The 27,500-nt window shown below is 41.5% G+C and overlaps 1 protein-coding gene across 1 annotated transcript in view; it reads right to left on the reverse strand.

Annotated features, from left to right (window-relative positions):
• ptprt (protein tyrosine phosphatase receptor type T) overlaps positions 1-27,500 on the reverse strand; it is a 489,779-nt gene that overhangs the window by 181,379 nt on the left and 280,900 nt on the right. Inside the window, exon 17 of the mRNA XM_061874425.1 lies at positions 7,920-8,055. Within this exon, the coding sequence (XP_061730409.1) occupies positions 7,920-8,055 (136 nt within the window). The remainder of the gene's footprint in view (positions 1-7,919; positions 8,056-27,500) is intronic.

Genomic DNA, 27,500 nt, shown 5'->3' on the forward strand with positions numbered 1-27,500 from the left:
GTGGGCGATATAAAACTCTGGCTTCATTATGGGTTAATCAACACGTGTTCAATTTAACAGCACGTTTCGACTGTAGGTGTGTTGACACGTCTCCATTGCTGCCAAAAAATAAACTTCAGCGAGATTTAATTGCATTTTAGTACAAGTCTTGATGCACTACTCTATATACTGTGGATAACAGCACTGGGTCAGACAATACTAAAGCATCGATGTACTACGGCAGTGGTTCTCAACATTTTTTCAGTGATGTACCCCCTGTTTTTTATTTCAAGTACCCCCTAATGAGAGCAAAGCCTTTTTGGTTGACAAAAAGAGATAAAGAAGTAAAATACAGCACTATGTCATCAGTTTCTGATTTATTCAATTGTATAACAGTGTAAAATATTGCTCATTTGTAGTGGTCTTTCATGAACTATTTGTAAAAAAAAAGATATAAAAAAATCTGAAAACTTGTTGAAAAATAAACAAGTGATTCAATTATAAATAAAGATTTCTACACATAGAAGTAATCATCAACTTAAAGTGCCCTCTTTGGGGATTGTAATAGAGATCCATCTGGATTCATGAACTTAATTCTAAACATATCTTCACAAAAAAAGAAATCTTTAACATCAATATTTATGGAACATGTCCACAAAAAATCTAGCTGTCAAAACTGAATATTGCATAGTTGCATTTCTTTTCACAGTTTACAAACTTACATTCATATTTTGTTGAAGTATTAGTCAATAAATATATTTATAAGCGCTGCTTTCGATACCGTCGATCATAATATTTTATTAGAACGTATCAAAACACGAATTGGTATGTCAGACTTAGCCCTGTCTTGGTTTAACTCTTATCTTACTGATAGGATGCAGTGTGTCTCCCATAACAATGTGACCTCGGACTACGTTAAGGTAACGTGTGGAGTTCCCCAGGGTTCGGTCCTTGGCCCTGCACTCTTCAGCATCTACATGCTGCCGCTAGGTGACATCATACGCAAATACGGTATTAGCTTTCGCTGTTATGCTGATGACACCCAACTCTACATGCCCCTAAAGCTGACCAACACGCCGGATTGTAGTCAGCTGGAGGCGTGTCTTAATGAAATTAAACAATGGATGTCCGCTAACTTTTTGCAACTCAACGCCAAAAAAACGGAAATGCTGATTATCGGTCCTGCTATACACCAAACTCTATTTAATAATACAACTCTAACATTTGACAACCAAACAATTAAACAAGGCGACACGGTAAAGAATCTGGGTATTATCTTCGACCCAACTCTCTCCTTTGAGGCACACATTAAAAGCGTTACTAAAACGGCCTTCTTTCATCTCCGTAACATCGCTAAAATTTGCTCCATTCTGTCCACTAAAGAAGCTGAGATCATTATCCATGCGTTTGTTACGTCTCGCCTCGACTACTGTAACGTATTATTTTCGGGTCTCCCCATGTCTAGCATTAAAAGATTACAGTTGGTACAAAATGCGGCTGCTAGACTTTTGACAAGAACAAGAAAGTTTGATCACATTACGCCTGTACTGGCTCACCTGCACTGGCTTCCTGTGCACTTAAGATGTGACTTTAAGGTTTTACTACTTACGTATAAAATACTACACGGTCTAGCTCCATCTTATCTTGCCGATTGTATTGTACCATATGTCCCGGCAAGAAATCTGCGTTCAAAGGACTCCGGCTTATTAGTGATTCCCAAAGCCCAAAAAAAGTCTGCGGGCTATAGAGCATTTTCCGTTCGGGCTCCAGTACTCTGGAATGCCCTCCCGGTAACAGTTCGCGATGCCACCTCAGTAGAAGCATTTAAGTCTCACCTTAAAACTCATTTGTATACTCTAGCCTTTAAATAGACTCCCTTTTTAGACCAGTTGATCTGCCGTTTCTTTTCTTTTTCTTCTATGTCCCTCTGTGTATCGGCTGGGGACATCTCTGCGCTGCTGGTCCGCTACCCTTGGGATGGTTTCCTGCTGGCTCCGCTGTGAACGGGACTCTCGCTGCTGTGTCTTGGATCCTCTTTGGACTGGACTCTCGCGACTGTATTGTATCCATTGTGGATTGAACTTTCACAGTATCATGTTAGACCTGCTCGACATCCATTGCTTTCCTCCTCTCTAAGGTTCTCATAGTCATCATTGTCACCGACGTCCCACTGGGTCATTATTGTCACCAATGTCCCACTGGGTGTGAGTTTTCCTTGCCCTTATGTGGGCCTACCGAGGATGTCGTGGTGGTTTGTGCAGCCCTTTGAGACACTAGTGATTTAGGGCTATATAAGTAAACATTGATTGATTGATAAAGGATTTTTGAATTGTTGCAATTTTTAGAATATTTAAAAAAAAATCTCACGTACCCCTTGGCATACCTTCAAGTACCCCCAGGGGTACGCGTACCCCCATTTGAGAACCACTGCACTACGGAACACAATGAGTGATACTGTGATCGACACAGCTGCTGTGTCATTTGACCGGGATTGGCCAAACCGTGTTTATCAGGAAGTGTTTCTTTTGACAGTCGGAAACGCAACGTCCCACGTTTGACATCAGTTTTTGTCCTTATCATCGTATCTAAATCCGGGGAGTCAAATTTATTTTAGCTCAGGGAAAATAAATTCCCACATGGGCCGGACTGGTAAAATCATGGCGTAATAACTTAAAAATTAAGACAAATTCAGATTGTTTTCTTTGTTCAAAATAGACCTAGCACATTCAAGAAAGTGTAAAAATCATAATGTTTATTTTACACTAGCATGTTGCCGTTAAGAATATTCTATCTTCATTTGTCGTCATTTGTACCCTCTGAACAAATGATGTGGTAATGTTCAGTTCAGTTCAGTTTCAGTTTATTTCGAACATGCATACCATACAATGTAATGCATCACATATTTTCTGTTGTTTCATTACAACACGTCAGAAAAGGAGTAGGAGGAAGGAGAAGTTATTTAATCCTACCTCTTTTCCTATCATAGAAATGTTATCCCATTTCCTTGTTCTTTGTTTATAACGGAACAGTGAATAAATAAATAAATAATATACCATAACTAAGTAAACATATATTAAATAGAAAAAAAAAAAATATACCATAACTAAGTAAACAAATATTAAATAGAAAAAAAAAGTTCAAGATGTCCATCATATATACAGTCGTGGCCAATAGTTTACATACACTTGTAAAGAACCTAGTGTCATGGCTGTCTTGAGTTTCCAATAATTTCTACAATTTTACAACCAGTTCCATTGGCAGCAAAACAGGCTCAGAGCATAATACTACCACCACCATGCTTGACGGTAGGTATGGTGTTCCTGGGATTAAAGGCCTCACATTTTCTCCTCTGAACATATTGCTGGGTATTGTTATATTAAAGTTAAACTACCCATGATTGTCACACACACACACACACACACACACACACACACACACACACTGGATGTGGCAAAATTATTCTCTACATTTGACCGATCACCCTTGATTCCCCCCGGGAGGTGAGGGGAGCAGTGAGCAGCACTGGCCACCACGCCCGGGAATCATTTTTGGTGATTTAACCCCCAATTCCAACCCTTGATGCTGAGTGCTAAGCAGGGAGTGGCCAAACAGATACATTTTTGTTTCAACTGACCACATAACCTTTCCTCCAGAAGATCTTATCTTTGTCCATGTGATGTCTTCACAAAAATCAGGCTAGAATTAAGGTTTTAGAATGGCCTTCCCAAAGACCTTACTTAAAGGTTTGGACAATGTTAAAGAAACGAGTCCGTGTCAGAAAACCAACCAATTTAGCTGAACTGCACCAATCTTGTCAGGAGTGGTCAAAAATTCAACCAGAAGCTTGTGGATGGCTACCAAAAGCGCCTTATTGCAGTGAAACTTGCCAAGGGACATGTAACCAAATATTAACATTGCTGTATGTATACTTTTGACCCAGCAGATTTGGTCACATTTTCAGTAGACCCATAATAAATTTATAAAAGAACCAAACTTCATGAATGTTTTTTTTGTGACTAACAAGTATGTGCTCCAATCACTCTATCACAAAAAAAATAAGAGTTGTATGAATTACTGGAAACTCAAGACAGCCATGACAGTATGTTCTTTACAAGTTTATGTAAACTTTTGACCATGACTGTATATATATATATATATATATATATATATATATATATATATATATATATATATATATATACACACATGAAATCAACGAGAATTTTAGCTCCCTGATTGCTCTCTCAACTTGTTTTTGATTCCTTTAAGACGTTGATGCCGAGATGTTGTCAAGCCTCCCACACCATTACATAAATGTGATGTTTTTTTTGTTTTTTTTGGTGTGAAAAATGCCAGTACAAACAGGCCTGAGTGGCTCCTTGCTGTAGAAAATCATATATGCAAGGAGCAGAGGAAAGTGACTGTGATTTTCAAGAGCGACAAGCATCTGAGAAATATGTTAATGAAATCAACAACAAACACAGTTATTGTCACCCTCACTCAAAAATGATATGTGTCGCATCAGATGTGCGTAAGAATTCATTGCCTTAAATGCCGCAGCTCAATTAAAGACGATTAGAACACGTAGCGAAGTTGCACCACTGGCGTGATTGCACCAGAAATATGCAATCCTTTCTACCAATGCAACACATGAGGTGAGACATGGCTGGATGACAAACAGGCAAATGAAAAAGTGTGTAACTGGTGTGCACGTGTGAAGGTGAGGTGTGCACCCAGGTGTGATGGGAAGAAGAAGAAAAATAGAGAGCGAAGAAAGGCAAGTGATGGCGCCGGTGTGCATTTTAAACAATTAATTAATACATAAAATTGCTTTCTAATTTTGCTTTACAAATGGATTAAATATAAGATTTTTTTTCATTTTTTTTAAAAAGGAACGTTTTAGCTGTGTTTTATTTTGAAATCCCTCTCCTCAAAATATTTGTATTTACATTAAATTATGTATTTTTTTTTCACTTCCACCCTGAACATTATGTAAAACTTTTTCTGCACATGATTTGAACACATCAACCATAATTGTAATTGTTTGTATTAAAGAAACTATAAGTTAGTATCCTGAAAATGCTAATTAAACAATAAATGTAAACACTGGATTGTGGTAAATGTATGATTTACAGGCTGTTCTTAAAGTCTAGACCAGTGGTTCTCAATCTTTTTTCAGTGATGTACCCCCTGTGAACATTTGTCTAATTCAAGTACCCCCTAATCAGAGCAAAGCCTTTTTGGTTGACAAAAAGAGATAAAGAAGTAAAATACAGCACTATGTCATCCGTTTCTGATTTATTAAATTGTTTAACAGTGCAAAATATTGCTCATTTGTAGTGGTCTTTCTTGAACTATTTGGAAAAAAAGATATAAAAATAACAAAAAACTTATTGAAAAATAAACAAGTGATTCAATTATAAATAAAGATTTCTACACATAGAAGTAATCATCAACTTAAAGTGCTCTCTTTGGGGATTTCAATAGACATCCGTCTAGATTCAGGAACTAAATTCTAAACATTTCTTTACAAAAAAAGAAATCTTTATTATCAATATTTATGGAACATGTCCACAAAAAATCTAGCTGTCAACACTGAATATTGCATTTTTGCATTTCTTTTCATAGTTTATGAACTTACATTCATATTTTGTTGAAGTATTATTCAATAAATATATTTATAAAGGATTTCTGAATAGTTGCTATATTTAGAATATTTAAAAAAAATCTCACGTACCCCTTGGCATACCTTCAAGTACCCGCAGGGGTACGCGTACCCCCATTTGAGAACCACTCGTCTAGACCATAGGTGTACAAAGTGAGGCCTGGGTGACATTTCGAGTTTTTGTTGGCTCGCAGGATATTATCAAAATAAAATCCAACAAAAATAGTATAAATGCTAGAAAAAAGACCAAAACTACATAAAGTATTGCCAATAACCTGAACATGAAGCTGACATAACGTTTTGTCCTTAAATTAAAAACATGTATGTTTGATATATATATATGTATGTGTATATATATATAATTTATTTTTATACATATCAAAATAGCCCTTTTAGGATGCAGCCCTTGATGAAAAATGTTTTTGGACACCCTTGGTCTAGATATCTGTTATGCAAATATAACATACATACATGTGAAATTAAAACTATTTGAATATTGTTCAAAGGTTTTTTGATGTCAGCAATTCAACTTCAAATGTGAAACTAATATGTGATATAGACTCATTACAGCCCTGCGATGAGGTGGCGACTTGTCCAGGGTGTACCCCGCCCTCCGCCCGATTGTAGCTGAGATAGTTACCAGCGCCCTCCCGCGACTCAAATTATTTGTAATCATTTTGATGATCATGGCTGACAGTTTTTGATCAATCCAAATGTACTAAGGTTTTCATAAACTGTAAGCCATTTACCGTATTTTTCGGACTATAAGTCGCAGTTTTTTTCATAGTTTGGGGGGTGCGACTTATACTCAGGAGCGACTTATGTGTGAAATTATTAACACATTACCGTAAAATATCAAATAATATTATTTAGCTCATTCACGTAAGAGACTAGACGTATAAGATTTCATCGGATTTATCGATTAGGAGTGACAGATTTTTTGGTAAACGTATAACATGTTCTATATGTTATAGTTATTTGAATGATTCTTACCATAAAAATCATACCAGGCACGTTCTCAATTGGTTATTTATGCGTCATATAACGTACACTTATTCAGCCTGTTTTTCACTATTCTTTGTTTATGTTAAATTGCCTTTCAAATGTCTATTCTTGGTGTTGGGTTTTATCAAATAAATTTCCCCCAAAAATGCGACTTATACTCCAGTGCGACTTATATATGTTTTTTTCCTTTATTATGCATTTTCGGCAGGTGCGACTTATACTCCGGAGCGACTTATACTCCGAAAAATACGGTACATAAAAAAAAAACATATATGAACAGATGGCTTGAAATATCGTGAGTTGCATGTCGTATATTAGTTTCAATTTGTAAATCTAATTGCGGGAATAAACAAAGCTTCACAAAACATAAAAAAATGTTTGTATGTTATACAATACATTCTAAAGCAATTAACAAATAATAAATACATGAAGAATTAAATCACGTAAAACATAAATAAAATAAAAGTAGATTAATACATCTTACTTTGTATACTAACATTGGTCAACCACATAAAAAAATATATATTAATACACTAGATTATATATGTATTTAATAATAATACATCTAGATTATCTAGCCTATCGAGACACCTGCACACTCACTGGCCATGACATCAGAGACTATTGTCAAAGTGATAAAGGACAAAATAATCAACATATTGTCTAATGACTAGTTCTCTGGCAAAGCCAATCAAAAGTCATCACTATCACTTTTGTAAAGGCTCCATGTTTGTGTGTGAACAAACAATAAATGGCGTGCCTAATGAAGAGGCCAGTGAGGGATGTTACAAATGGAACCTCTATTGTGCTCCAACATGGCTTCAGTCCAACGATTTGGAATTTCACCAAAAGTCAATATACATTTAATTTTACACATTTCTGGCTTTTGTACGGAGCCCCTAAAGGGACATGGGGATTTTTTTTTTTTTTAGACATGTATCTCGTGCGCACGAGAAATCATCTCGTGGCCACGAGAAAGTTTCTCGTGCGCACGAGATACATGTCTAAAAAAAAAAAAAATCCCCATGTCCCTTTAGGGGCTCCGTACTTTTGGGTTATTTGCTATTGTTTTTTGTTTTTAGTTTTCTGTGTAAATTCAAATAAGGGCCGAGTAGAATATATAATATAGAATAAATAAAAACAACCCGCGTACTGCAAATGGCCGCACTTTGGAAAAGCTCCAATGATGCACAGTCAGATTGTGTTGGACGTGGGAACTTCCGGTATGTCACAAACAAACAAACAAACAACTTTGACTCTGAAGACCAACCTGCGTTTGAAGGTGAGGACCACGCCCAGGAGGATGATGATGAACATGAGGATGCCGGTGATCACGCCGGCCAGTTTGACTGAGCCGTCCACGGGCTTCTCGGGCTCGATGGCGTCCGAGTCCTGCGTGGACGCGCCTACATATCAGAGCATACAGACACGCATGCACACACACCCACACACACAAAGACAGTCATGGGAAAGTAATAGTGTACAATAAGCCAAGTGGTGCACACATACAGTATTGCACACATAGCACACACACACACACACACACACACACACACACACACACACACTCACAGGCAACAATCCCAAGGTGAAGATGTTGTCCACATCCCATTCATGAACTCAGCATGCAGGAAGTGATATTACAAGTAATGAACACAGGGCACGCTTGCTGTGTGTGTATGTGTGTGTGCTTGTGTGTGTGTGCGTTTGACCCTTTCGTGTACGCTTTGTAAGAATAACACAATGACTCTTCTTAAAGGGGAACATTATCACCAAACCTATGTAAGCGTCAATATATACTTTGATGGTGCAGAAAAAAGACCATATCTTTTTTTAACCGATTTACGAACTGTAAATGGGTGAATTTTGGCGAATTAAACGCCTTTCTGTTTATCGCTCTGTGGCGATGACGTCAGAACGCGATGTCACTGAGGTAATACAGCCGCCATTTTCATTTTCAACACATTGCAAACAGCGGGTCTCAGCTCTGTTATTTTCCGTTTTTTCGACTATTTTTTGGAACTTTGGAGACATCATGCCTCGTCGGTGTGTTGTCGGAGGGTGTAACAACACTAACAGGGAGGGATTCAAGCTGCACCACTGGCCCGAAGATGCCAAAGTGTCTTGCGCCAGACCCCCATTAAATGTGCCGGAGTGTCTCCACATTTTACCGGCGATGACAGACATGGCACAGAGATGTATGGATAACCTGCAGATGCATTTGCAACTATATTACGTTTCCTTCCAACCACATTTAATGCAAAAAAAACACTTACCAATCGAAGGATTTAAGTTGCTCCAGTGTCACAAGATGCGAAAGTCCTGATCGTTTGGTCCGCACATTTTACCGGCGATGCTAACGCAAATACTCGGCCCTGCTATGGCTATGAATAGCGTCAATAGCTATTCGCTCAATAGCTTCAGTTTCTTCTTCAATACTTTCATACTCCAACCATCCGTTTCAATACATGCGTAATCTATTGAATCGCTTAAGCCGCTGATATTCGAGTCTGAATCCGAGCTACAAAGTCAAAGATGGTAGTATCAGGGACAGAAGATAAAGCACAAAGTTTCATATACCGTATTTCCTTGAATAGCTGCCGTGGCGCTAATTAATTTAAAACCTCTTCTCACTGTGCCTATTCAAGGCATGCGGTAATAGTAAGCAGGCGCTAATAACTCTAAAACCTCTTCTCACCCCTGCGCTTACCAATGGCATGTAGTAAGAAATTGAGTGTGATGCGAGGATACCATCACGAAGAGCACATTTAATAAAAAGAAAACGTTATTATGGTTATTGTTATCAGCACTGAAAGCTTGGAATAACCTACAATTGACACATGCATTCCGCTGCTTCTATCGTCACACGGACGAGATTGGAAGGCATACTGGGTGATACAAGTTACACTGAAGGTTGTGATATAACAAGTTTAACACTCTTACTAATATGCGCCACACTGTGAACCCACACCAAACAAGAATGACAAACACATTTCTGGAGAACACCGGCTCTGTAACACATTATGAACGCAACATTAGGAATTACCCAGAAAGAAATGCATCCATGACTCCTACTGCTTATATCATACACCCCGCTTGCACCAAACCCCACACACCTCAACCGATGCACGCGTTTATAATGTGTTACAGAGCCGATGTTCTCCAGAAATGTGTTCGTCATTCTTGTTTGGTGTGGGTTCACAGTGTGGCACATATTAGTAAGAGTGTTAAACTTGTTTACATCACAACCTTTAGTGTAAACGGTGTGGCTGATGAACAAGACACCTGGCTTACACAAAAGGTCAAGCAAAAAAAACTCTTAATGCTGTGTAAGTTCATTTTACATGTCAAAAAGGGTTAGCAGCTCCCATTTGTCATTGTGAAATGGGTCAAAATGGCCATTTGAGTGGTTAAGGATACCAACCTTGCTATCTCCGCCATTTTGAAAATGACGATAGGGGAAGTGTCACTTGTAACGTCACGAATTTGACGCAGCGGTAATAGTAAGCATGCGCTAATAATTTTGGGAAGCAAGTTTGACCCGGCAGTAGTTCAAGGCAGGCGCATATTACATGCCCGGCGGCAATTCAAGGAAATACGGTATTTCAAAATTTCTCCGCAAACAAAATGTCAGGTTGACTCCTTGTCAAAAAAGCAAAATTTGAGTCTCATTGGACCGAAGGCTATAAGGGGTTGCAAAATCTACGATTCGGATCTTAGTATGGTTTTGTTGTAAATTGTTTGATCCTTTATTTATTGTTTCTTTAGGTTTGGTATTATTTTTGCTACGGCTCGAGCGCATGTCTTCAGTGGGCTAATCTGAGGGTGCCTCTGGACACGCTAACGGGCATTCCTCTCCAGCCTCTCACTCACCAATCAACCCACCTGACCCTGATGAGGACACCACACACTACTTAGGACAGCCCGTCCTGCGTTCCAGTTCCAGAACGTAGTTACCTGTATTGTACAGTAAGCCAGTGCTTCTCAAATATTTTCTGTTATGCCCCCCCCAGGAAGAAAAAAATGCTTTGCCCCCCCCCCCCCCACTCTCCACCATGACTAAAAATAGTATATTTTGTCGATAAATTTGTTATGAAAATACCTCTGCATAACATTGTAAGCTTATCAAAAATAAAGGAAACAACACGCCAGTCAGACAAAGAGCAGCTCGAAGACCTTTATGAAGAAGAAAAGGCATGGACCCAGATTTCCCTCGCCCAGACGCGGGTCACCGGGGCCCCCCTCTGGAGCCAGGCCCGGAGGTGGGGCACGATGGCGAGCGCCTGGTGGCCGGGCCTGTTCCCATGGGGCCCGGCCGGGCACAGCCCGAAGAGGCAACTTGGGTCACCCCTCCAATGGGCTCACCACCCATAGCAGGGGCCATAGAGGTCGGGTGCAATGTGAGCTGGGCGACAGCCAAAGGCAGGGCACTTGGCGGTCCGATCCTCGGCTACAGAAGCTAGCTCTTGGGACGTGTAACGTCACTACACTGGGGGGAAAGAGCCTGAGCTAGTGCGCAAAGTCGAGAAATATAGTCGGACTCACTTCGACGCACAGCAAGGGCTCTGGAACCACTTCTCTCGAGAGGGATTGGACCCTCTTCCACTCTGGCGTTGCCGGCAGTGAGAGGCGACGGGCTGGGGTGGCAATCCTTGTTTCTCCCCGGCTCAAAGCCTGTACGTTGGAGTTTAACCCGGTGGACGAAAGGGTAGCATCCCTCCGCCTTCGGGTGGGGGGACGGGTCCTGACTGTTTTTTGTGCTTACGCACCAAACAGCAGTTCAGAGTACCCACCCTTTTTGGGAACACTCGAAGGAGTACTGGAAAGTGCTCCCCTGGGTGATTCCCTTGTCCTACTGGGAGACTTCAATGCTCACGTTGGCAATGACAATGAAACCTGGAGAGGCGTGATTGGGAAGAATGGCCGCCCGGATCTGAACCCGAGTGGTGTTTTGTTATTGGACTTTTGTGCTCGTCACAGTTTGTCCATAACAAACACCATGTTCAAACATAAGGGTGTCCATATGTGCACTTGGCACCAGGACACCCTAGGCCGCAGTTCCATGATCGACTTTGTAGTTGTGTCATCGGATTTGCGGCCTTATGTTTTGGACACTCGGGTGAAGAGAGGGGCGGAGCGTTCTACCGATCACCACCTGGTGGGGAGTTGGCTGCGATGGTGGGGGAGGATGCCGGACAGACCTGGCAGGCCCAAACGCATTGTGAGGGTCTGCTGGGAACGTCTGGCAGGGTCTCCTGTCAGACAAAGTTTCAATTCCCACCTCCGGAAGAACTCTGAACATGTCACGGGGAGGTGCTGGACATTGAGTCCGAGTGGACCATCTTCCGCACCTCTATTTTCGAGGCGGCAGATCGGAGCTGTGGCCGCAAGGTAGTTGGTGCCTGTCGGGGCGGAAATCCTAAAACCCCTTGGTGGACACAAGCGGTGAGGGATACCGTCAAGCTGAAGAAGGAGTCCTATCGGGTCCCGACAGGTACCGACAGGCCAAACGGTGTGCAGCTTCAGCGGTCGCGGAGGCAAAAACTCGGACATGGGAGGAGTTCGGGGAAGCCATGGAAAACGACTTCCGGACGGCTTCGAAGCGATTCTGGACCACCGTCCGCCGCCTCAGGAAGGGGAAGCAGTGCACTATCAACACCGTGTATGGTGCAGATGGTGTTCTGCTGACCTCAACTGCGGATGTTGTGGATAGGTGGAAGGAATACTTCGAAGACCTCCTCAATTCCACCAACACGTCTTCCTATGAGGAAGCAGTGCCTGGGGAATCTGTGGTGGACTCTCCTATTTCTGGGGCTGAGGTCGCTGAGGTAGTTAAAAAGCTCCTCGGTGGCAAGGCCCCGGGGGTGGACGAGACCCGCCCGGAGTTCCTTAAGGCTCTGGATGCTGTGGGGCTGTCTTGGTTGACAAGACTTTACAGCATCGCGTGGACATCGGGGGCGGTACCTCTGGATTGGCAGACCGGGGTGGTGGTTCCTCTCTTTAAGAAGGGGGACCGGAGGGTGTGTTCCAACTATCGTGGGATCACACTCCTCAGCCTTCCTGGTAAGGTTTATTCAGGTGTACTGGAGAGGAGGCTACGCCGGATAGTCGAACCTCGGATTCAGGAGGAGCAGTGTGGTTTTCGTCCTGGTCGTGGAACTGTGGACCAGCTCTATACTCTCGGCAGGGTTCTTGAGGGTGCATGGGAGTTTGCCCAACCAGTTTACATGTGCTTTGTGGACTTGGAGAAGTCATTCGACCGTGTCCCTCGGGAAGTCCTGTAGGGAGTGCTCAGAGAGTATGGGGTATCGGACTGTCTTATTGTGGCGGTCCGCTCCCTGTACGATCAGTCCCAGAGCTTGGTCCGCATTGCCGGCAGTAAGTCGAACACATTTCCAGTGAGGGTTGTACTCCGCCAAGGCTGTCCTTTGTCACCGATTCTGTTCATAACTTTTATGGACAGAATTTCTAGGCGCAGTCAAGGCGTTGAGGGGTTCCGGTTTGGTAACCGCAGGATTAGGTCTCTGCTTTTTGCAGATGATGTGGTCCTGATGGCTTCATCGGACCGAGATCTTCAGCTCTCGCTGGATCGGTCCGCAGCCGAGTGTGAAGCGACCGGAATGAGAATCAGCACCTCCAAGTCAGAGTCCATGGTTCTCGCCCGGAAAAGGGTGGGATGCCATCTCCGGGTTGGGGAGGAGACCCTGCCCCAAGTGGAGGAGTTCAAGTACCTAGGAGTCTTGTTCACGAGTGAGGGAAGAGTGGATCGTGAGATCGACAAGCGGATCGGTGCGGCGTCTTCAGTAATGCGGACGTTGTACCGATCCGTTGTGGTGAAGAAGGAGCTGAGCCGGAAGGCAAAGCTCTCAATTTACCGGTCGATGTACGTTCCCATCCTCACCTATGGTCATGAGCTTTGGGTCATGACCGAAAGGATAAGATCACGGGTACAAGCGGCCGAAATGAGTTTCCTCCGCCGTGTGGCGGGGCTCTCCCTTAGAGGGATAGGATGAGAAGCTCTGCCATCCGGGAGGGACTCAAAGTAAAGCCGCTGCTCCTCCACATCGAGAGGAGCCAGATGAGGTGGTTCGGGCATCTGGTCAGGATGCCACCCGAACGCCTCCCTAGGAAGGTGTTTAGGGCACGTCCAACCGGTAGGAGGCCACGGGGAAGACCCAGGACACGTTGGGAAGACTATGTCTCCCGGCTGGCCTGGGAACGCCTCGGGATCCCCCGGGAAGAGCTAGACGAAGTGGCTGGGGAGAGGGAAGTCTGGGTTTCCCTGCTTAGGCTGTTGCCCCCGCTGCCCGACCTCGGATAAGCGGAAGGTGATGGATGGATGGACACGCCAGTCTTTCCTCAACTCCCACCATGGTTACAGTAAAGCCAAAGCATGGCGTACGCTCATCATATTCTGGTACAGCAAAAAAAGCGTGTTCCCCGAGGTTCTGGCTATTTGCACATGTCATACTCTTGTATTAATAAACACAATTAGGGCTAAGCGACATACCTGTCTCACTGCCGTCTCCTCCACTGTACTATTACAATTTTACTTTTTTTGTTTGTACTTCCTGTTTGCCATGCTGATGGTTAGGGATGTAAGAATAAACAGTATAGTGATAAACCACGGTAAAACATCCCACAGTGCGTTTTGTTTTAAAATATTCGTAAAACCGTGATGATTAAACTCACAGACCTGTGACACTGTTCATTTACTAGTGCTAAGTAGCTTAAATGCTAACATGTGAACAAGGGACATTAATGTTTTTCTCCAATAAATTTACAGCACTCTCCGAGCTAAATTTGTAAAAATCACATTACAGTCTGAGCCCCGAAGATATTCAATTGTGTACATTAAACTTACAGACTGCGCTCTCTTTGACAGAGATATCGATCGATACTCAAAGTAATAAGAGAACAGGAAGTTAATTTGTGTGGATTCACAAATCGGATGTGACATACACATTTTTTTCCCTATATCCTCAAAATAACACAAAAACTTCTACAAAATCAAACAGAAGAAGCTAAAAATTTCGAAACATCCATCCATTCATCCATTTTCTACCGCTTATTCCCCTATGGGGTCGCGGGGGTCGCTGGTGCCCATCTCAGCTACAATCGGGCGGAAGGCGGTGTACACCCTGGACAAGTTGCTACCTCATCGCAGGGCCAACACAGATAGACAGACAACATTCACACTCACATTCACTCCAATAAAAATAATATGTCTCTCGATTAGCCAGAACAATATTATTCTGTAACACATTTCTTCTGCCAAGAAAGTAAATGGTGAGGCTACTTATTTATTGTATTCTCATCCATCAATCAATTTACGACCGCTTGTCCCTCTCAGGGTGGCGGGGGTGGCTGGAGCCTGGACAAGTCGCCACTTCATAGATAGACTTTTCATTTTTCAAATAAAACTTGGTAAAAATGTGTTTAAGCCTCAGCAGAGCTACCAACATTATCAAGGGTAGATCCCACCCTGGCTTTGACCTGTTTGACCTGCTGCCCTCAGGAAGGCGCTACAGGGTCATCAGGTCTAAGACAAACACACTCAAGAACAGTTTTTTCCCTAAAGCCATAACCGCGGTGAACTCTCATAGGCACTGATTTTATAGTTTAGCACCTCTCTGTGTGCAATTTTTACTTTCCAACGACAGTCTGAATGCTTCTGTATATATGTCTAGAGTATAGTATTTGAACAACACATTCAGAACATTCCTTCTCAGGGCTGGACTGTGCACTTTACCTCCTTTTGCACCATTTTTCTTTTCTTTCCTTCCTATGTTTTGCATATTTGTAGACTGTCGCACTGATACTGGAGTTGCTTTTAATCTCACTGCACCTGTGTATAGTAGCAATAAAAGGCATTCTATTCTATTCTAAGTACTTTTTGAGCAAATGTAACAACACCGTGATAATAACAATAACCAACAGAATTGTGGTAATAATCAAAGTAATATAACATTTCATCCCTAAGGATGGTCTTGTATTCCAGTTCAGTCTTTTGCAGGTCTATCAAGGTCCTTTGACGAGTTCTTTGGCCTTGGCGGCGGAGAGGTTTGAATGGAAGCTAGCTTTTCTGTCACAGGTGTCTTTTATTGGGACTATTTTCTGAAAGGGACAGGACTCAATTATGTGCTTTATGGCACATGACCGATGTGTGTGTGTGTCAGAATGTTTGCCGCTTGGTAGAGGATCAAATACTTATTTCCCGCATTACAACAAACATTCATTTACAAGCACAATTTAATTATTTTCATCTTTGTCTTTGTAAGGATAGACAAACAACAGCAAAAGGGAATCAAATATCGATAATCCCAATCGCGTTCGGTAGATGATGAAAAGTCTGCGTGGTGCGGTTGAAATTCTATTTGACATTTGAGCAGTTCTAAAGAGAACATGTCCTTGCTTTAAGAGGATTCTTGTCAAAGCGGCACAAGATTCCTTCAAAATGTCAAGTGCTGAAAAACACCTTCACTCAAAGACCACCCGCCAATGTTCCCGCGGGCAAACGGAAACATGTATGTCAGGCTGGCCGACCTACTCCGTCAAGGTCACGGTGCGTTCAAGGTCATGTGCTGCATGTAGCGATGCGTAAGCAATAGTGGCAGGTGCGGGAGGGGTCAAAGACGAGCTGTGTTTATCCAATCTGAAAAGATCAGAAGGTCACAAGTGTGTTGTGAGAAAAGGGAAAATGTTTTCAGGGAAAGGTCGCAGGTCAGATAAGTGAAGAAGAAACAAAGGAATGTGATTAATTCTAACGTTTAAATCCATAACAGTATTATCCATTTATAAATATAGTTAGTTACCAGTATGATTGTACGGTATAGTATCGCAGTACTAATGAATCAAAAACGGTACTATACTGTTTGAAAAGTAACGGTCCTCGGGCATGACGGCGCGTCGTCACGTCATTGCGATCAGAGGAGCATGTTCGGCAGCGCACAATCACGGCGTACTTACAAACAGACACAGTGTGTGGACAGAAAAGGGAGAACGGACGCATTTTGGCTTAAAAACCGACAACAAAGTGAAACTTTTTTTAATTTTCCTGAAGGAACTCTCCTGAAGGAATCAATAAAGTACTATCTATCTATCTACTATAACACTGAAACGCCCTCAGGAAGAGGTGCTTTAAAACGTGGCTAGCTAGCTAGCGGCAAACGTCTGTTCGCATTCGGCAGTGTTTTAGCTTCTTCGAAGTAGTCACTAATCCTCGCCTCCATGGCAACAAATAAAGTGCGTTTCTTACAAGTATCATCCCTGCAGGACGAGGAATAGCTTCACTACACACCGTAGAAGGATACGATAGCGAACCGCTAACAGCAAGCTAGCACCCTGAATGTAAACAAATACCATGGGTGGATCTACACCTGACATCCACTGCAATGATACCAAGTACAAAAGCGTATCTAGTCGATATTACTAGGATTACTGTAATTTTTTTTTCCTTTTTTTAAAATTCATATTATGTTTATAAACTCAGGAAATATGTCCCTGGACACATAAGGACTTTGAATATGACCAATGTATGATCCTGTGACTACTCGGTATTGGGTCGATACCTAAATTTGTGTTATCATCCAAAACTAATGTAAAGTTTCAAACAACAGAAGAATAAGGGATTATTACATTTTAACATAAATATAGCTAGAACATGTTAAGAGAGAAAGTAACCAGCAATTAACAGTAAATGAACAAGTGGATTAATAATCAATTTTTACTGTATGTCCCTCAAAATGTTGAAAAATAGAATATAAATGACACAATATGTTACTGCATATGTCAGCAGACAAATTAGGAGCCTTTGTTAGTTTATTTACTACTAAAAGACAAGTTGTCTAGTATTTTCCCTATTTTATTTAAGGACAAAATTGTTCTTCGATTGCAATAAAAAACATATGTTTAATGTGCGGTAAGATTTTTTTTGTTAAAATAAAGCCAGTAATGTCATTTTTTGTGGTACCCTTTACTTTGAAAAGTACTGAAAAGTATCGAAACACATTTTGGTACTGGTACTAAAATATTGGTATCGGGACAACACTAGTTACCAAGCACAGTAACTTTTTGGAGTGCCCTTATTCGCTTCCAATAAGATCCAGGTATTAGATCCCTGAGTAATGGCCGATACCGACATTAATCTGATACGATATCAGCGTAAGTCATACATAATTGTATTGTTGCGCACTGTGAAATGTTACACAATGTTTGATCAACTGAAATTACTCAGAAAAAAAAATAAATAAATACACCAACCTTATGACATTTTTATGTTTTTGAAGTAGTGTGGTAATGTGTTTTATGGTGGCACCGAGTGACCATAAATAACTGATGAAGTTAAGATCATGATGCAGGAAGTGTAATGATGCGGACAAGTTAGTAACTGGATATTTTCTGCTATACTGCTGCCCCGGACACTTGGTGGGTGTAAGTAATATGCAACTATAATCACGTAACACTGTATATTGACAAATGTGCTGTTTTAGACTGCAATGTTTTATACTGAAGAATACTTATTTATTGGAGATTTTATGCTTAGCTCTGGTCTAGTTCATAGTAGCCTATAGCCCACCATGTTTACTTTTTGTAAATGACCACTAAAATACAGAACAAGATCAAACTTCTGTGCTTATTGGAGGATATTTAAATACTTTATTACGTTGACTGTCTGTCTAGCTTTACACAAGTAAACAGACAGTAAGACTGCTTGTATTAGAGATTTTAGATACACATACAATTATTTCAGGTATAATGACCTTTTTTTTATGACAAATATTATTCATTTCTGGTATTTACTTTTTTTTTTCTATCTTGCGGTAGCATTATTTTGGTTACCATTTTGTACTCATTCTCAAGTTCTTTCGGTTTAAGTTAAAGTACCAATGCTTGTCACACACACACTAGATGTGGCGAAATTATTCTCTGCATTTGACCCATCACCCTTGATCACCCCCAATTCCAACCCTTAATGCTGAGTGCTAAGCAGGGAGGTAATCGGTCCCATTGTTATAGTCTTTGGTATGACTCGGCCGGGGTTTGAACTCACAACCTACCAATCTCAGGGCGGACACTCTAACCAATAAGCCACTGAGAAGGTACTTTGTTAGTTTTATAAATAAAGTGGACCACAAAAAAAATGCATTATTGGCTTTATTTTAACAATAAATCTTAGGGTACATTAAACATATGTTTATTATTGCAAGTTTGTCTTTAAATAAAATAGTGAACATACTAGACAACATGTCTTTAGTAGTAAGTAAACAAACAAAGGCTCCTAATTTAGCTCCTGACATATTGTGTCATTTATTTTTGTATTATGTTTGTCAACATTATTAAGGACAAGTGGTAGAAATAGAATTATAAGTCTAGTTGTTCATTTACTGTTAGTACCTGCTTAATTTCTCTTTTAACATGTTCTGTCTACACTTCTGTTAAAATGTGATGAACATTTATTCTTCTGTTGTTTGGATTTGTTTTGGATGATACCACAGATTTGGGTATCAGTCCGATACCAAGTAGATAGAGGATCATACATTGGTCATATTCAAAGTCCTCATGTGTCCAGGGACATAATTCCTGAATTTATAAACATAATATGAATTTAAAAAAAAAACGAAAGAAGATGTTGTGATGCCAAAAAATATCGAAGTAATCATAGTAGTATCACCTAGATAGGCTCCTGTACTTGGTATCATTACAGTGAATGTTAAGTGTAGCTCCACCAATGGCGTTTGTTTACATGTTGGCGCTGGTGAGCTACGGTGTGTAGTGAAACATGTTTAGCTATTCCTCGTCCTGCAGGGATGATACTTGTGAGAAACTTAGTTTATTTATCGCCATGGAGGCGAGGATTAGTGATATAGAAGTAGCTAAAACTCTGCCGACTGTGGCTGGACTTTAGCCGCTGGCTAGCTAGCCATATCTTAAAGCGCATCTTCCTGAGGGCGTTTTGGTGTTATAACTTCACCTTTATTGTTTGTTTTTAAGCCAAAATGCGTCCGTTCTCCCTTTCCTGTCTACACACTGTGTCTGCTTGTAAGTACTCTCTGATTATGCGCTGCCGAACATGCTCCTCTGCTCCTAAACCAGCAATGACTCGACCTGACGACGACTAGGGCACCGCTGGACCAGTACATTTCAGAGGCGGTATAGAACCGAATATGATTCATTGGTATCGCGGTACTATACTAATACCGGTATACCGCACAACCCTACTTTCAATAAGGGTATACGATGTAAAGCTTTTTTTTCCCAACACCCAGCACCAGAAGGTGACATGTAGTTTCTTAGTGACGTCATTATTTTGTAATGTTTTTTTGGAACCTGCGTGTGGTCTCTGCCTTCCCAATTAGACCCAGAAGTTCATCTCGGCTTCATCATTCCTCGCTGCGATCCTCGCTAAGCCTCACCTGACACATTAGCGCGCGACCCCCATTTGTCCACACTTGACCAGCGCGTGGGTGCCCGGGTCGACCAGTTTGACATGTCACAATAGAGGAGGCCATCTGTTGATGGGATCAGCTCTGTTTAGCAACCCCTACTCCAGTCCTGGTTTGACTGAGCTACAGCTAATCCAGCCAGGCTCAGGAAGATTGATCATGGATGGTGGCTCATCAGACAAGAGTTGAGGAGGCCATTGTGCGGTGGATTCAGCCTCAGGTCTGCCAGGTGCTGCAAAGGCTTTCATTTTTGCCAAGCAACTGGCAAGCAGCATCACTGCAGACCCTCAAGACCCTGGTGTGAGGTGTTCAATCTCCTCCCCTCCGGCAGGCGCTACAAATCATTGTTTGCCAAAACAACCCGTCATAAAAACAATTTATTCCCCCTGGCTATCACTCTGATGAACGCTAAACAGTCACAGAGTGTCACACCTGTTTTGCTGTGAAATAAGCCTGTAACTAATCTGTCACTGTGTATGCACTAACTCATGTGCGCTTCATCATCTATTTTGCTCTGTTCACCCCTGCATTTCATTACATGTTAGTCATTTAAGTACTTCATGTTTATATTTTTAGCTTACCGTTAACATTTATTATTGAGCGCAGTCTACCAAGTCAATATCCTTGTGGTTTAAACCAGTGTTTGTCAACCTTTTATGAGTCAAAGCACATTTTTTTCATTTAAAAAAATCCTGAGGCACACCACAAGCAGATATCATTAAAAAAAGCTAAACTCAATAGCCGATATTGAGAATAAAAATTAATTCTCACAATTGTTGGATATGAATTTAACCTCACTGAACTGTCACATCATACTGTGACTTATTTTGGTGTTTTCCTGTGTGTAATGTTTTAGTTCTTGTCTTGCGCTCCTATTTTGGTGTTTTTTTCCTGTTATGTTGGTATTTTCCTTTTGCAGTTTCCGCACCTCCTTTTGTTTTCGCAATCGTGACTCTCTAAATTGTGCGGACACTATCCTGCTTTGTGGGGACATTGTTGATTGTCATGTGATGTACGGATGTACTTTGTGGACGCCGTCTGCTGCTCCACAAGCTGTTATTCTTTGCTGTCGTCCAGCATTTTGCGTTTTGTTTACTTTGCAGCCAGTTCAGTTTCAGTTTCCTTTTGCACACCCATGCCTGAGTTTCAATGCCTTTTCTTAGCACCACCCGCCTTTTGTTTACTTTTGGTTTAAAGGGGAACATTATCACAATTTCAAAAGGGTTAATAACAATAAAAATCAGTTCCCAGTGGCTTGTTGTATTTTTTGAAGTTTTTTTCAAAATTTTACCGGTCCCCGAATATCCCTAAAAAAAGCTTTAAAGTGCTTGATTTTCGCTATTTGCTATGCGACTATCCATTTCCCTGTGACGTCATACAGTGCTGCCAATGTAAACAAACAATGGCGAATACCACAGCAAGATATAGCGACAATAGCTCGGATTCAGACTCGGATTTCAGCGGTTTAAGCGATTCAACAGATTACGCATGTATTGAAACGGATGGTTGGAGTATGAAAGTATTGAAGAAAAAAACTGAAAATATTGAGCGAATAGCTATTGACGCTATTCATAGCCATAGCATGGCCGAATAGCTGCGTTAGCATCGCCGGTAAAATGTGCGGACCAAACGATCAGGACTTTCGCATCTCTTGACAAAACTTAAATCTTCGATTGGTAAGTGTTTTTTTCGCATTAAATGTGGGTGGAAGGAAACGTAATATAGTTGCAATTGCATCTGCAGGTTATCCATACATCTCTGTGCCATGTCTGCTTTAGCACCGCCGGTAAATAGCATGTTAGCATCGATTAGCATAGCATGTTAGCATCGATTAGCTGGCAGCCAACATCAACAAAACTCACCTTGATGAATTTGTTGACTTTATAGTTGCAACCCGAGGGTCCCTGGTTCAAATCCCACCTAGTACCAACCTCGTCACGTCCGTTGTGTCCTGAGCAAGACACTTCACCCTTGCTCCTGATGGGTGCTGGTTGGCGCCTTGCATGGCAGCTCCCTCCATCAGTGTGTGAATGTGTGTGTGAATGGGTAAATGTGGAAGTAGTGTCAAAAGCGCTTTGAGTACCTTGAAGGTAGAAAAGCGCTATACAAGTACAACCCATTTATCATTTATCATTTAAATGCATCTGCAGGTTATCCATACATCTCTGTGCCATGTCTGCTTTAGCACCGCCGGTAAATAGCATGTTAGCATCGATTAGCATAGCATGTTAACATCGATTAGCTGGCAGTCAACATCAACAAAACTCACCTTAGTGAATTTGTTGACTTTATAGTTGCAAATGCATCTGCAGGTTATCCATACATCTCTGTGCCATGTCTGCTTTAGCACCGCCGGTAAATAGCATGTTAGCGTCGATTAGCATAGCATGTTAGCATCGATTAGCTGGCAGTCACGCCGCAACCAAATATGTCTGATTAGTACATAAGTCAACATCAACAAAACTCACCCTTGTGATTTCGTTGAATTTATCGTTGCAAATGCATCTGCAGGTTATCCATACATCTCTGTGTCATGTCTGTCATCGCCGATAAAATGTGGAGACACTCTGGCACATTCAATGGGGGTCTGGCGGCAGACACTTTTGCATCTTTGGGCCAGTGGTGCAGCTTGAATGCCTCCCTGTTAGTGTTGTTACACCCTCCGACAACACACCGACGAGGCATGATGTCTCCAAAGTTCCAAAAAATAGTTGAAAAAACGGAAAATAACAGAGCTGAGACCCGGTGTTTGTAATGTGTTGAAAATGAAAATGGCGGCTGTATTACCTCGGAGACATCACGTTCTGACGTCATCGCAAAAGAGCGATAAACAGAAAGGCGTTTAATTCGCCAAAATTCACCCATTTAGAGTTCGGAAATCAGTTAAAAAAATATATGGTCTTTTTTCTGCACCATCAAGGTATATATTGATAAGGTATACATTGATAATGTTCCCCTTTAAGCATTTTACACCTTTTTACCTGCACTTAGCCTCCCGCTGCCGTCTGCCTATTGTGATCACGACAAACCATGTTTCCGACCTCTACAAAGCATTTAGCTACCTGCTGCCACCTACTGATATGGAAGAGTATAATATGGCAACTTTGCCGAGTTCTAGAAAGCACAGACACTCAACAATGATGCATTATTTGCGGATTATAATTACTGGTTTGCAAAAAATTTGTTCTACCCAATTAGGTGAAATTACATAATCTCCCAAGGCACACCAGACTGTATCTCATGGCACACAAGTGGTTGAAAAACGCTGGTTTAAACATACTTAAATAATAAAGATGATTCTTCTTTTTTCCTGCTCTCAACTGGCTCACTTCCCTACCGACAATTCTTAGTCTTGTGAGTTGCATAAGTGTAAATACTGAGAAGTAACAAAATGGAGAGCACTGTCAGTACACGGATGTTGCGCTCAAAATAGTCAAAATGATGAGTGCACAGTGCTTGACACTTGCCACCCGCCATCAATGGCTGCCATTTGTGCAATTTACCACAACAAAGGACAGAATAAGAAGTGGCGGCTAAAGAGCAATAGTAAAGACACTGATAGATTTCAAACAGCACGACACTGTCAACATGTCTTTTAAAAAGCTAGTTAGGTGAGTTAAAAAATAGCGGAAAATAAGATGCTGTGCTCACCCAAAAAGAGCGTTTAAAGGGGAACATTATCACCAGACCTATGTAAGCGTCAATATATACCTTGATGGTGCAGAAAAAAGACAATATATTTTTTTAACCGATTTCCGAACTCTAAATGGGTGAACTTTGGCGAATTAAACGTCTTTCTGTTTATCACTCTTTTTGCGATGACGTCAGAACGTGACGTCTCAGAGGTAATACAGCCGCCATTTTCATTTTCAACACATTACAAACACCGGGTCTCAGGTCTGTTATTTTCCGTTTTTTTCGACTATTTTTTGGAACTTTGGAGACACCATGCCTTGTTGGTGTGTTGTCGGAGGGTGTAACAACACCATGCGAAAGTGTCTGCCGCCAGACCCCCATTAAAATGTGCTAAAGTGTCTCCACATTTTACCGGCGATGACAGACATGACACAGAGATGTATGGATAACCTGCAGATGCATTTGCAACGATAAATTCAACGAAATCACAAAGGTGAGTTTTGTTGATATTGACTTATGTGCTAATCAGACATATTTGGTCGCGGCTTGACTGACAGCTAATCGATGCTAACATGCTACGCTAATCGACGCTAACATGCTATTTACCGGCGGTGCTAAGGCAGACATGGCACAGAGATGTATGGATAATCTACAGATGCATTTACAACTATAAAGTCAACAAATTCAAAAAGGTGAGTTTTGTTGATGTTGACTGCCAGTTAATCGATGCTAACATGCTATGCTAATCGATGCTAACATGCTATTTACCGGCGGTGCTAAAGCAGACATGGCACGGAGATGTTTGGATAAACTACAGATGGATTTGCAACTATATTACGTTTCCTTCCACCCACATTTAATGCGAAAAAAACACTTACCAATCGAAGAATTTAAGTTCCTCCAGTGTCACAAGATGCGAAAGTCCTGATCGTTTGGGCCGCACATTTTACCGGCGATGGTAACGCAGCTATTCAGCCATGCTATGGCTATGAATAGCGTCAATAGCTATTTGCTCAATAGCTTCAGTTTCTTCTTCAATACTTTCATACTACAACCATCCGTTTCAATACATGCGTAATCTGTTAAATTGCTTAAGTCGATGAAATCCGAGTCTGAATCTGAGCTAATGTCGCTATATCTTGCTGTGGTATTCGCCATTGTTTGTTTACATTGGCAGCACTGTATGATGTCACAGGAAAATGGATAGTCGCATCGCACATAGCGAAAATCAAGCACTTTAAAGCTTTTTTTAGGGATATTCGGGGACCGGTAAAATTTTGAAAAAAACTTAAAAAAATACAACAAGTCACTGGGAAGTGATTTTTATTGTTTTTAACCCTTTTGAAATTGTGATAATGTTCCCCTTTAAGATGTGTTTATAAAGGTAACCATGACAACAGTATTTAAATGTACATGTTGTACAATGCTGCCTTTCTCTACATTTGTATTTTTTCTTGTTGTTTATTCTGCTGAAATTGCACGATGAAATAATCACAGGGGAATTATGGGTAAGACCGCAGATATTAAAAAGTTAATCTCATCCAAATAGAGAAGATTGATTCTCACAGTGGCTCCGAATGAGATATTAGGTGCATCTTTATTTTACGTGTGTTTGTGTGTTTGTGTCTGTGTGTGTGTGTGTGTGTGTGTGTGTGTGTCTGTGTGTGTGTGTGTGATGCATGTGTGTGTGTGTTCTTGTTTATGCTGTATGCGTTCCTATTCAGTAGAGAAATGCATGTAAATATAATGTGTCCTATATGATTACATATTTATTCCAACATATGTTGTCCGTTAGCGTTAGCACTTATACATTAGATGCATGCATGGATGCATAATACATGTCAAATTAATGCAACTCCTGTCTGCAAGCCTGTCTGCATGTGCACTGCGCACCTTATGCAAGTTTAATGTTTAATTTATGTGTGGCAGGCCGGGAGGCTGGGGTAGGGTGTGTGTGTGTGTTTGTGTGTGTGTGTGTGGGGGGCGGGTTTGCTGGCTACATCTACTGCGGATTAGAGTTAGCATGACTGAGTATGTTTAACAGGATTACCGATCCGAACTATGCTCTGTGTGTGCGTTTTTGTCCGTGTGTGTGTGTGTGTGTGTGTGTGTGTGTGTGTGCGTGCCTTCGAGTGTGTACTTTATAGATTGCAACATGTATTATTTGTGTGTACATTTCCACGGACTGAATGTGAATGTTTGCACAGTGTTTTTTGTTGTTGTTTATCATTGTATCCCTCTTTAAGAGCCAGTATGAACGTGCGTGGTTGTGCCTGAGCTATAAACTGTACATATATAAATCACACCATCGCATTAAAAGTGTGCAACTTATTATTGTATTAGCGCTGGTGTTGTCCCGATACCAAAATTATTTCGATACTTTTCTAAATAAAAGGGGCCACAAAATATTGCATTTCCGTCTGTATTTTAACAAAGAATCTTATGTTACATTAAACATATGTTTCTTATTGCAATTGGTATCGGGACAACACTACCAAAGAGTTTCTGCGATTAATCTCATGATGAGATTGTTTGGGGTAATTAATAGAAATGTCCAATAATATCGACTGCCGATAACATCGGCCGGTAAATGCTTTAAAATGTAATATCACAAATTATCGGTATCGGTTTCAAAAAGTAAAATTTATAAATGTTTTAAACGCCGCCGTACGGAGCGGTACACAAACGTAGGGAGAAGTACAGAGCACCTATAAACCTTAAAGGCACTGCCTTTGCGTGCTGACCCAATTACATATCATCTACGTCTTTTCACACACACAAGTGAATGCAAGCATACTTTGTCAACAGTCATACAGGTCACACTGAGAGTGGCCGTATAAACAACTTTAACGCTGTTACAAATATGCGCCACACTGTGAACCCACACCAAACAAGAATGACAAACACATTTCGGGAGAACATCCGCACCATAACACAACATAAACACAACAGAACAAATACCCAGAACCCCTTGCAGCATTAACTCTTTCGGGACATTACAATATACACCCCCCGCTACTCCCGACCCCCTCTCCCTCCACCTCAACCTCCTCATGCTCTCTCAGGGAGAACGTGTCCCAAATTCCAAGATGCTGTTTTGAGGAATGTTAAAAAAAAAAACTGCACTTTGTGACTTCAATAATATTTATGGCAGTGTCATGTTGGCATTTTTTTTCCATAACTTGAGTTGATTTATTTTTGGAAAACCTTGTTACATTGTTTAATGCATCCAGTGGGGCATCACAACAAAATTAGGCATAATAATGTGTTAATACCACGACTGTATATATTGGTATCGGTTAATATCGGAATCTGTAATTAAGAGTTGGCCAATATCCGAATATCGGATATGGGCAAAAAAGCCATTATCAGACTGTGGAGAGACGGAGCCGACGAGCCGACTGCAGGATAGGACAGACGGCAATCCTACCCGAGATGGCGGCCAGGAGGCGGAGCATGCAGCGGAGAGGAGAGGTGGGGCGCACTCGGAGCGACGCTGCAGCAAGCCGAGTCAGGTGCTTAAGCGACACACCTGCTCTCAATCTCGGCATCTTCTGCTGCAGTATAAAAGGGGAGAAGGAGGAACAATCGAAGCAGAAGTAGGAGAGGAACCAACAGGCAACAAAGATCCCGAAGACGACGAAAGCGACCCAGAGCGAGATGAGCCCCCGCGGAACACGCAGCTACCGGCCACCGAAAGGTGCGCCGCAACAAGCAGGAAAAAACGGCGCGCTAGAAATTGGCGCGACCGACTGGTAAGAAAACATGTT

The sequence above is a fragment of the Nerophis ophidion genome, linkage group LG16, assembly GCF_033978795.1.
Source record: "Nerophis ophidion isolate RoL-2023_Sa linkage group LG16, RoL_Noph_v1.0, whole genome shotgun sequence".
Taxonomy (NCBI): Eukaryota; Metazoa; Chordata; class Actinopteri; order Syngnathiformes; family Syngnathidae; genus Nerophis; species Nerophis ophidion.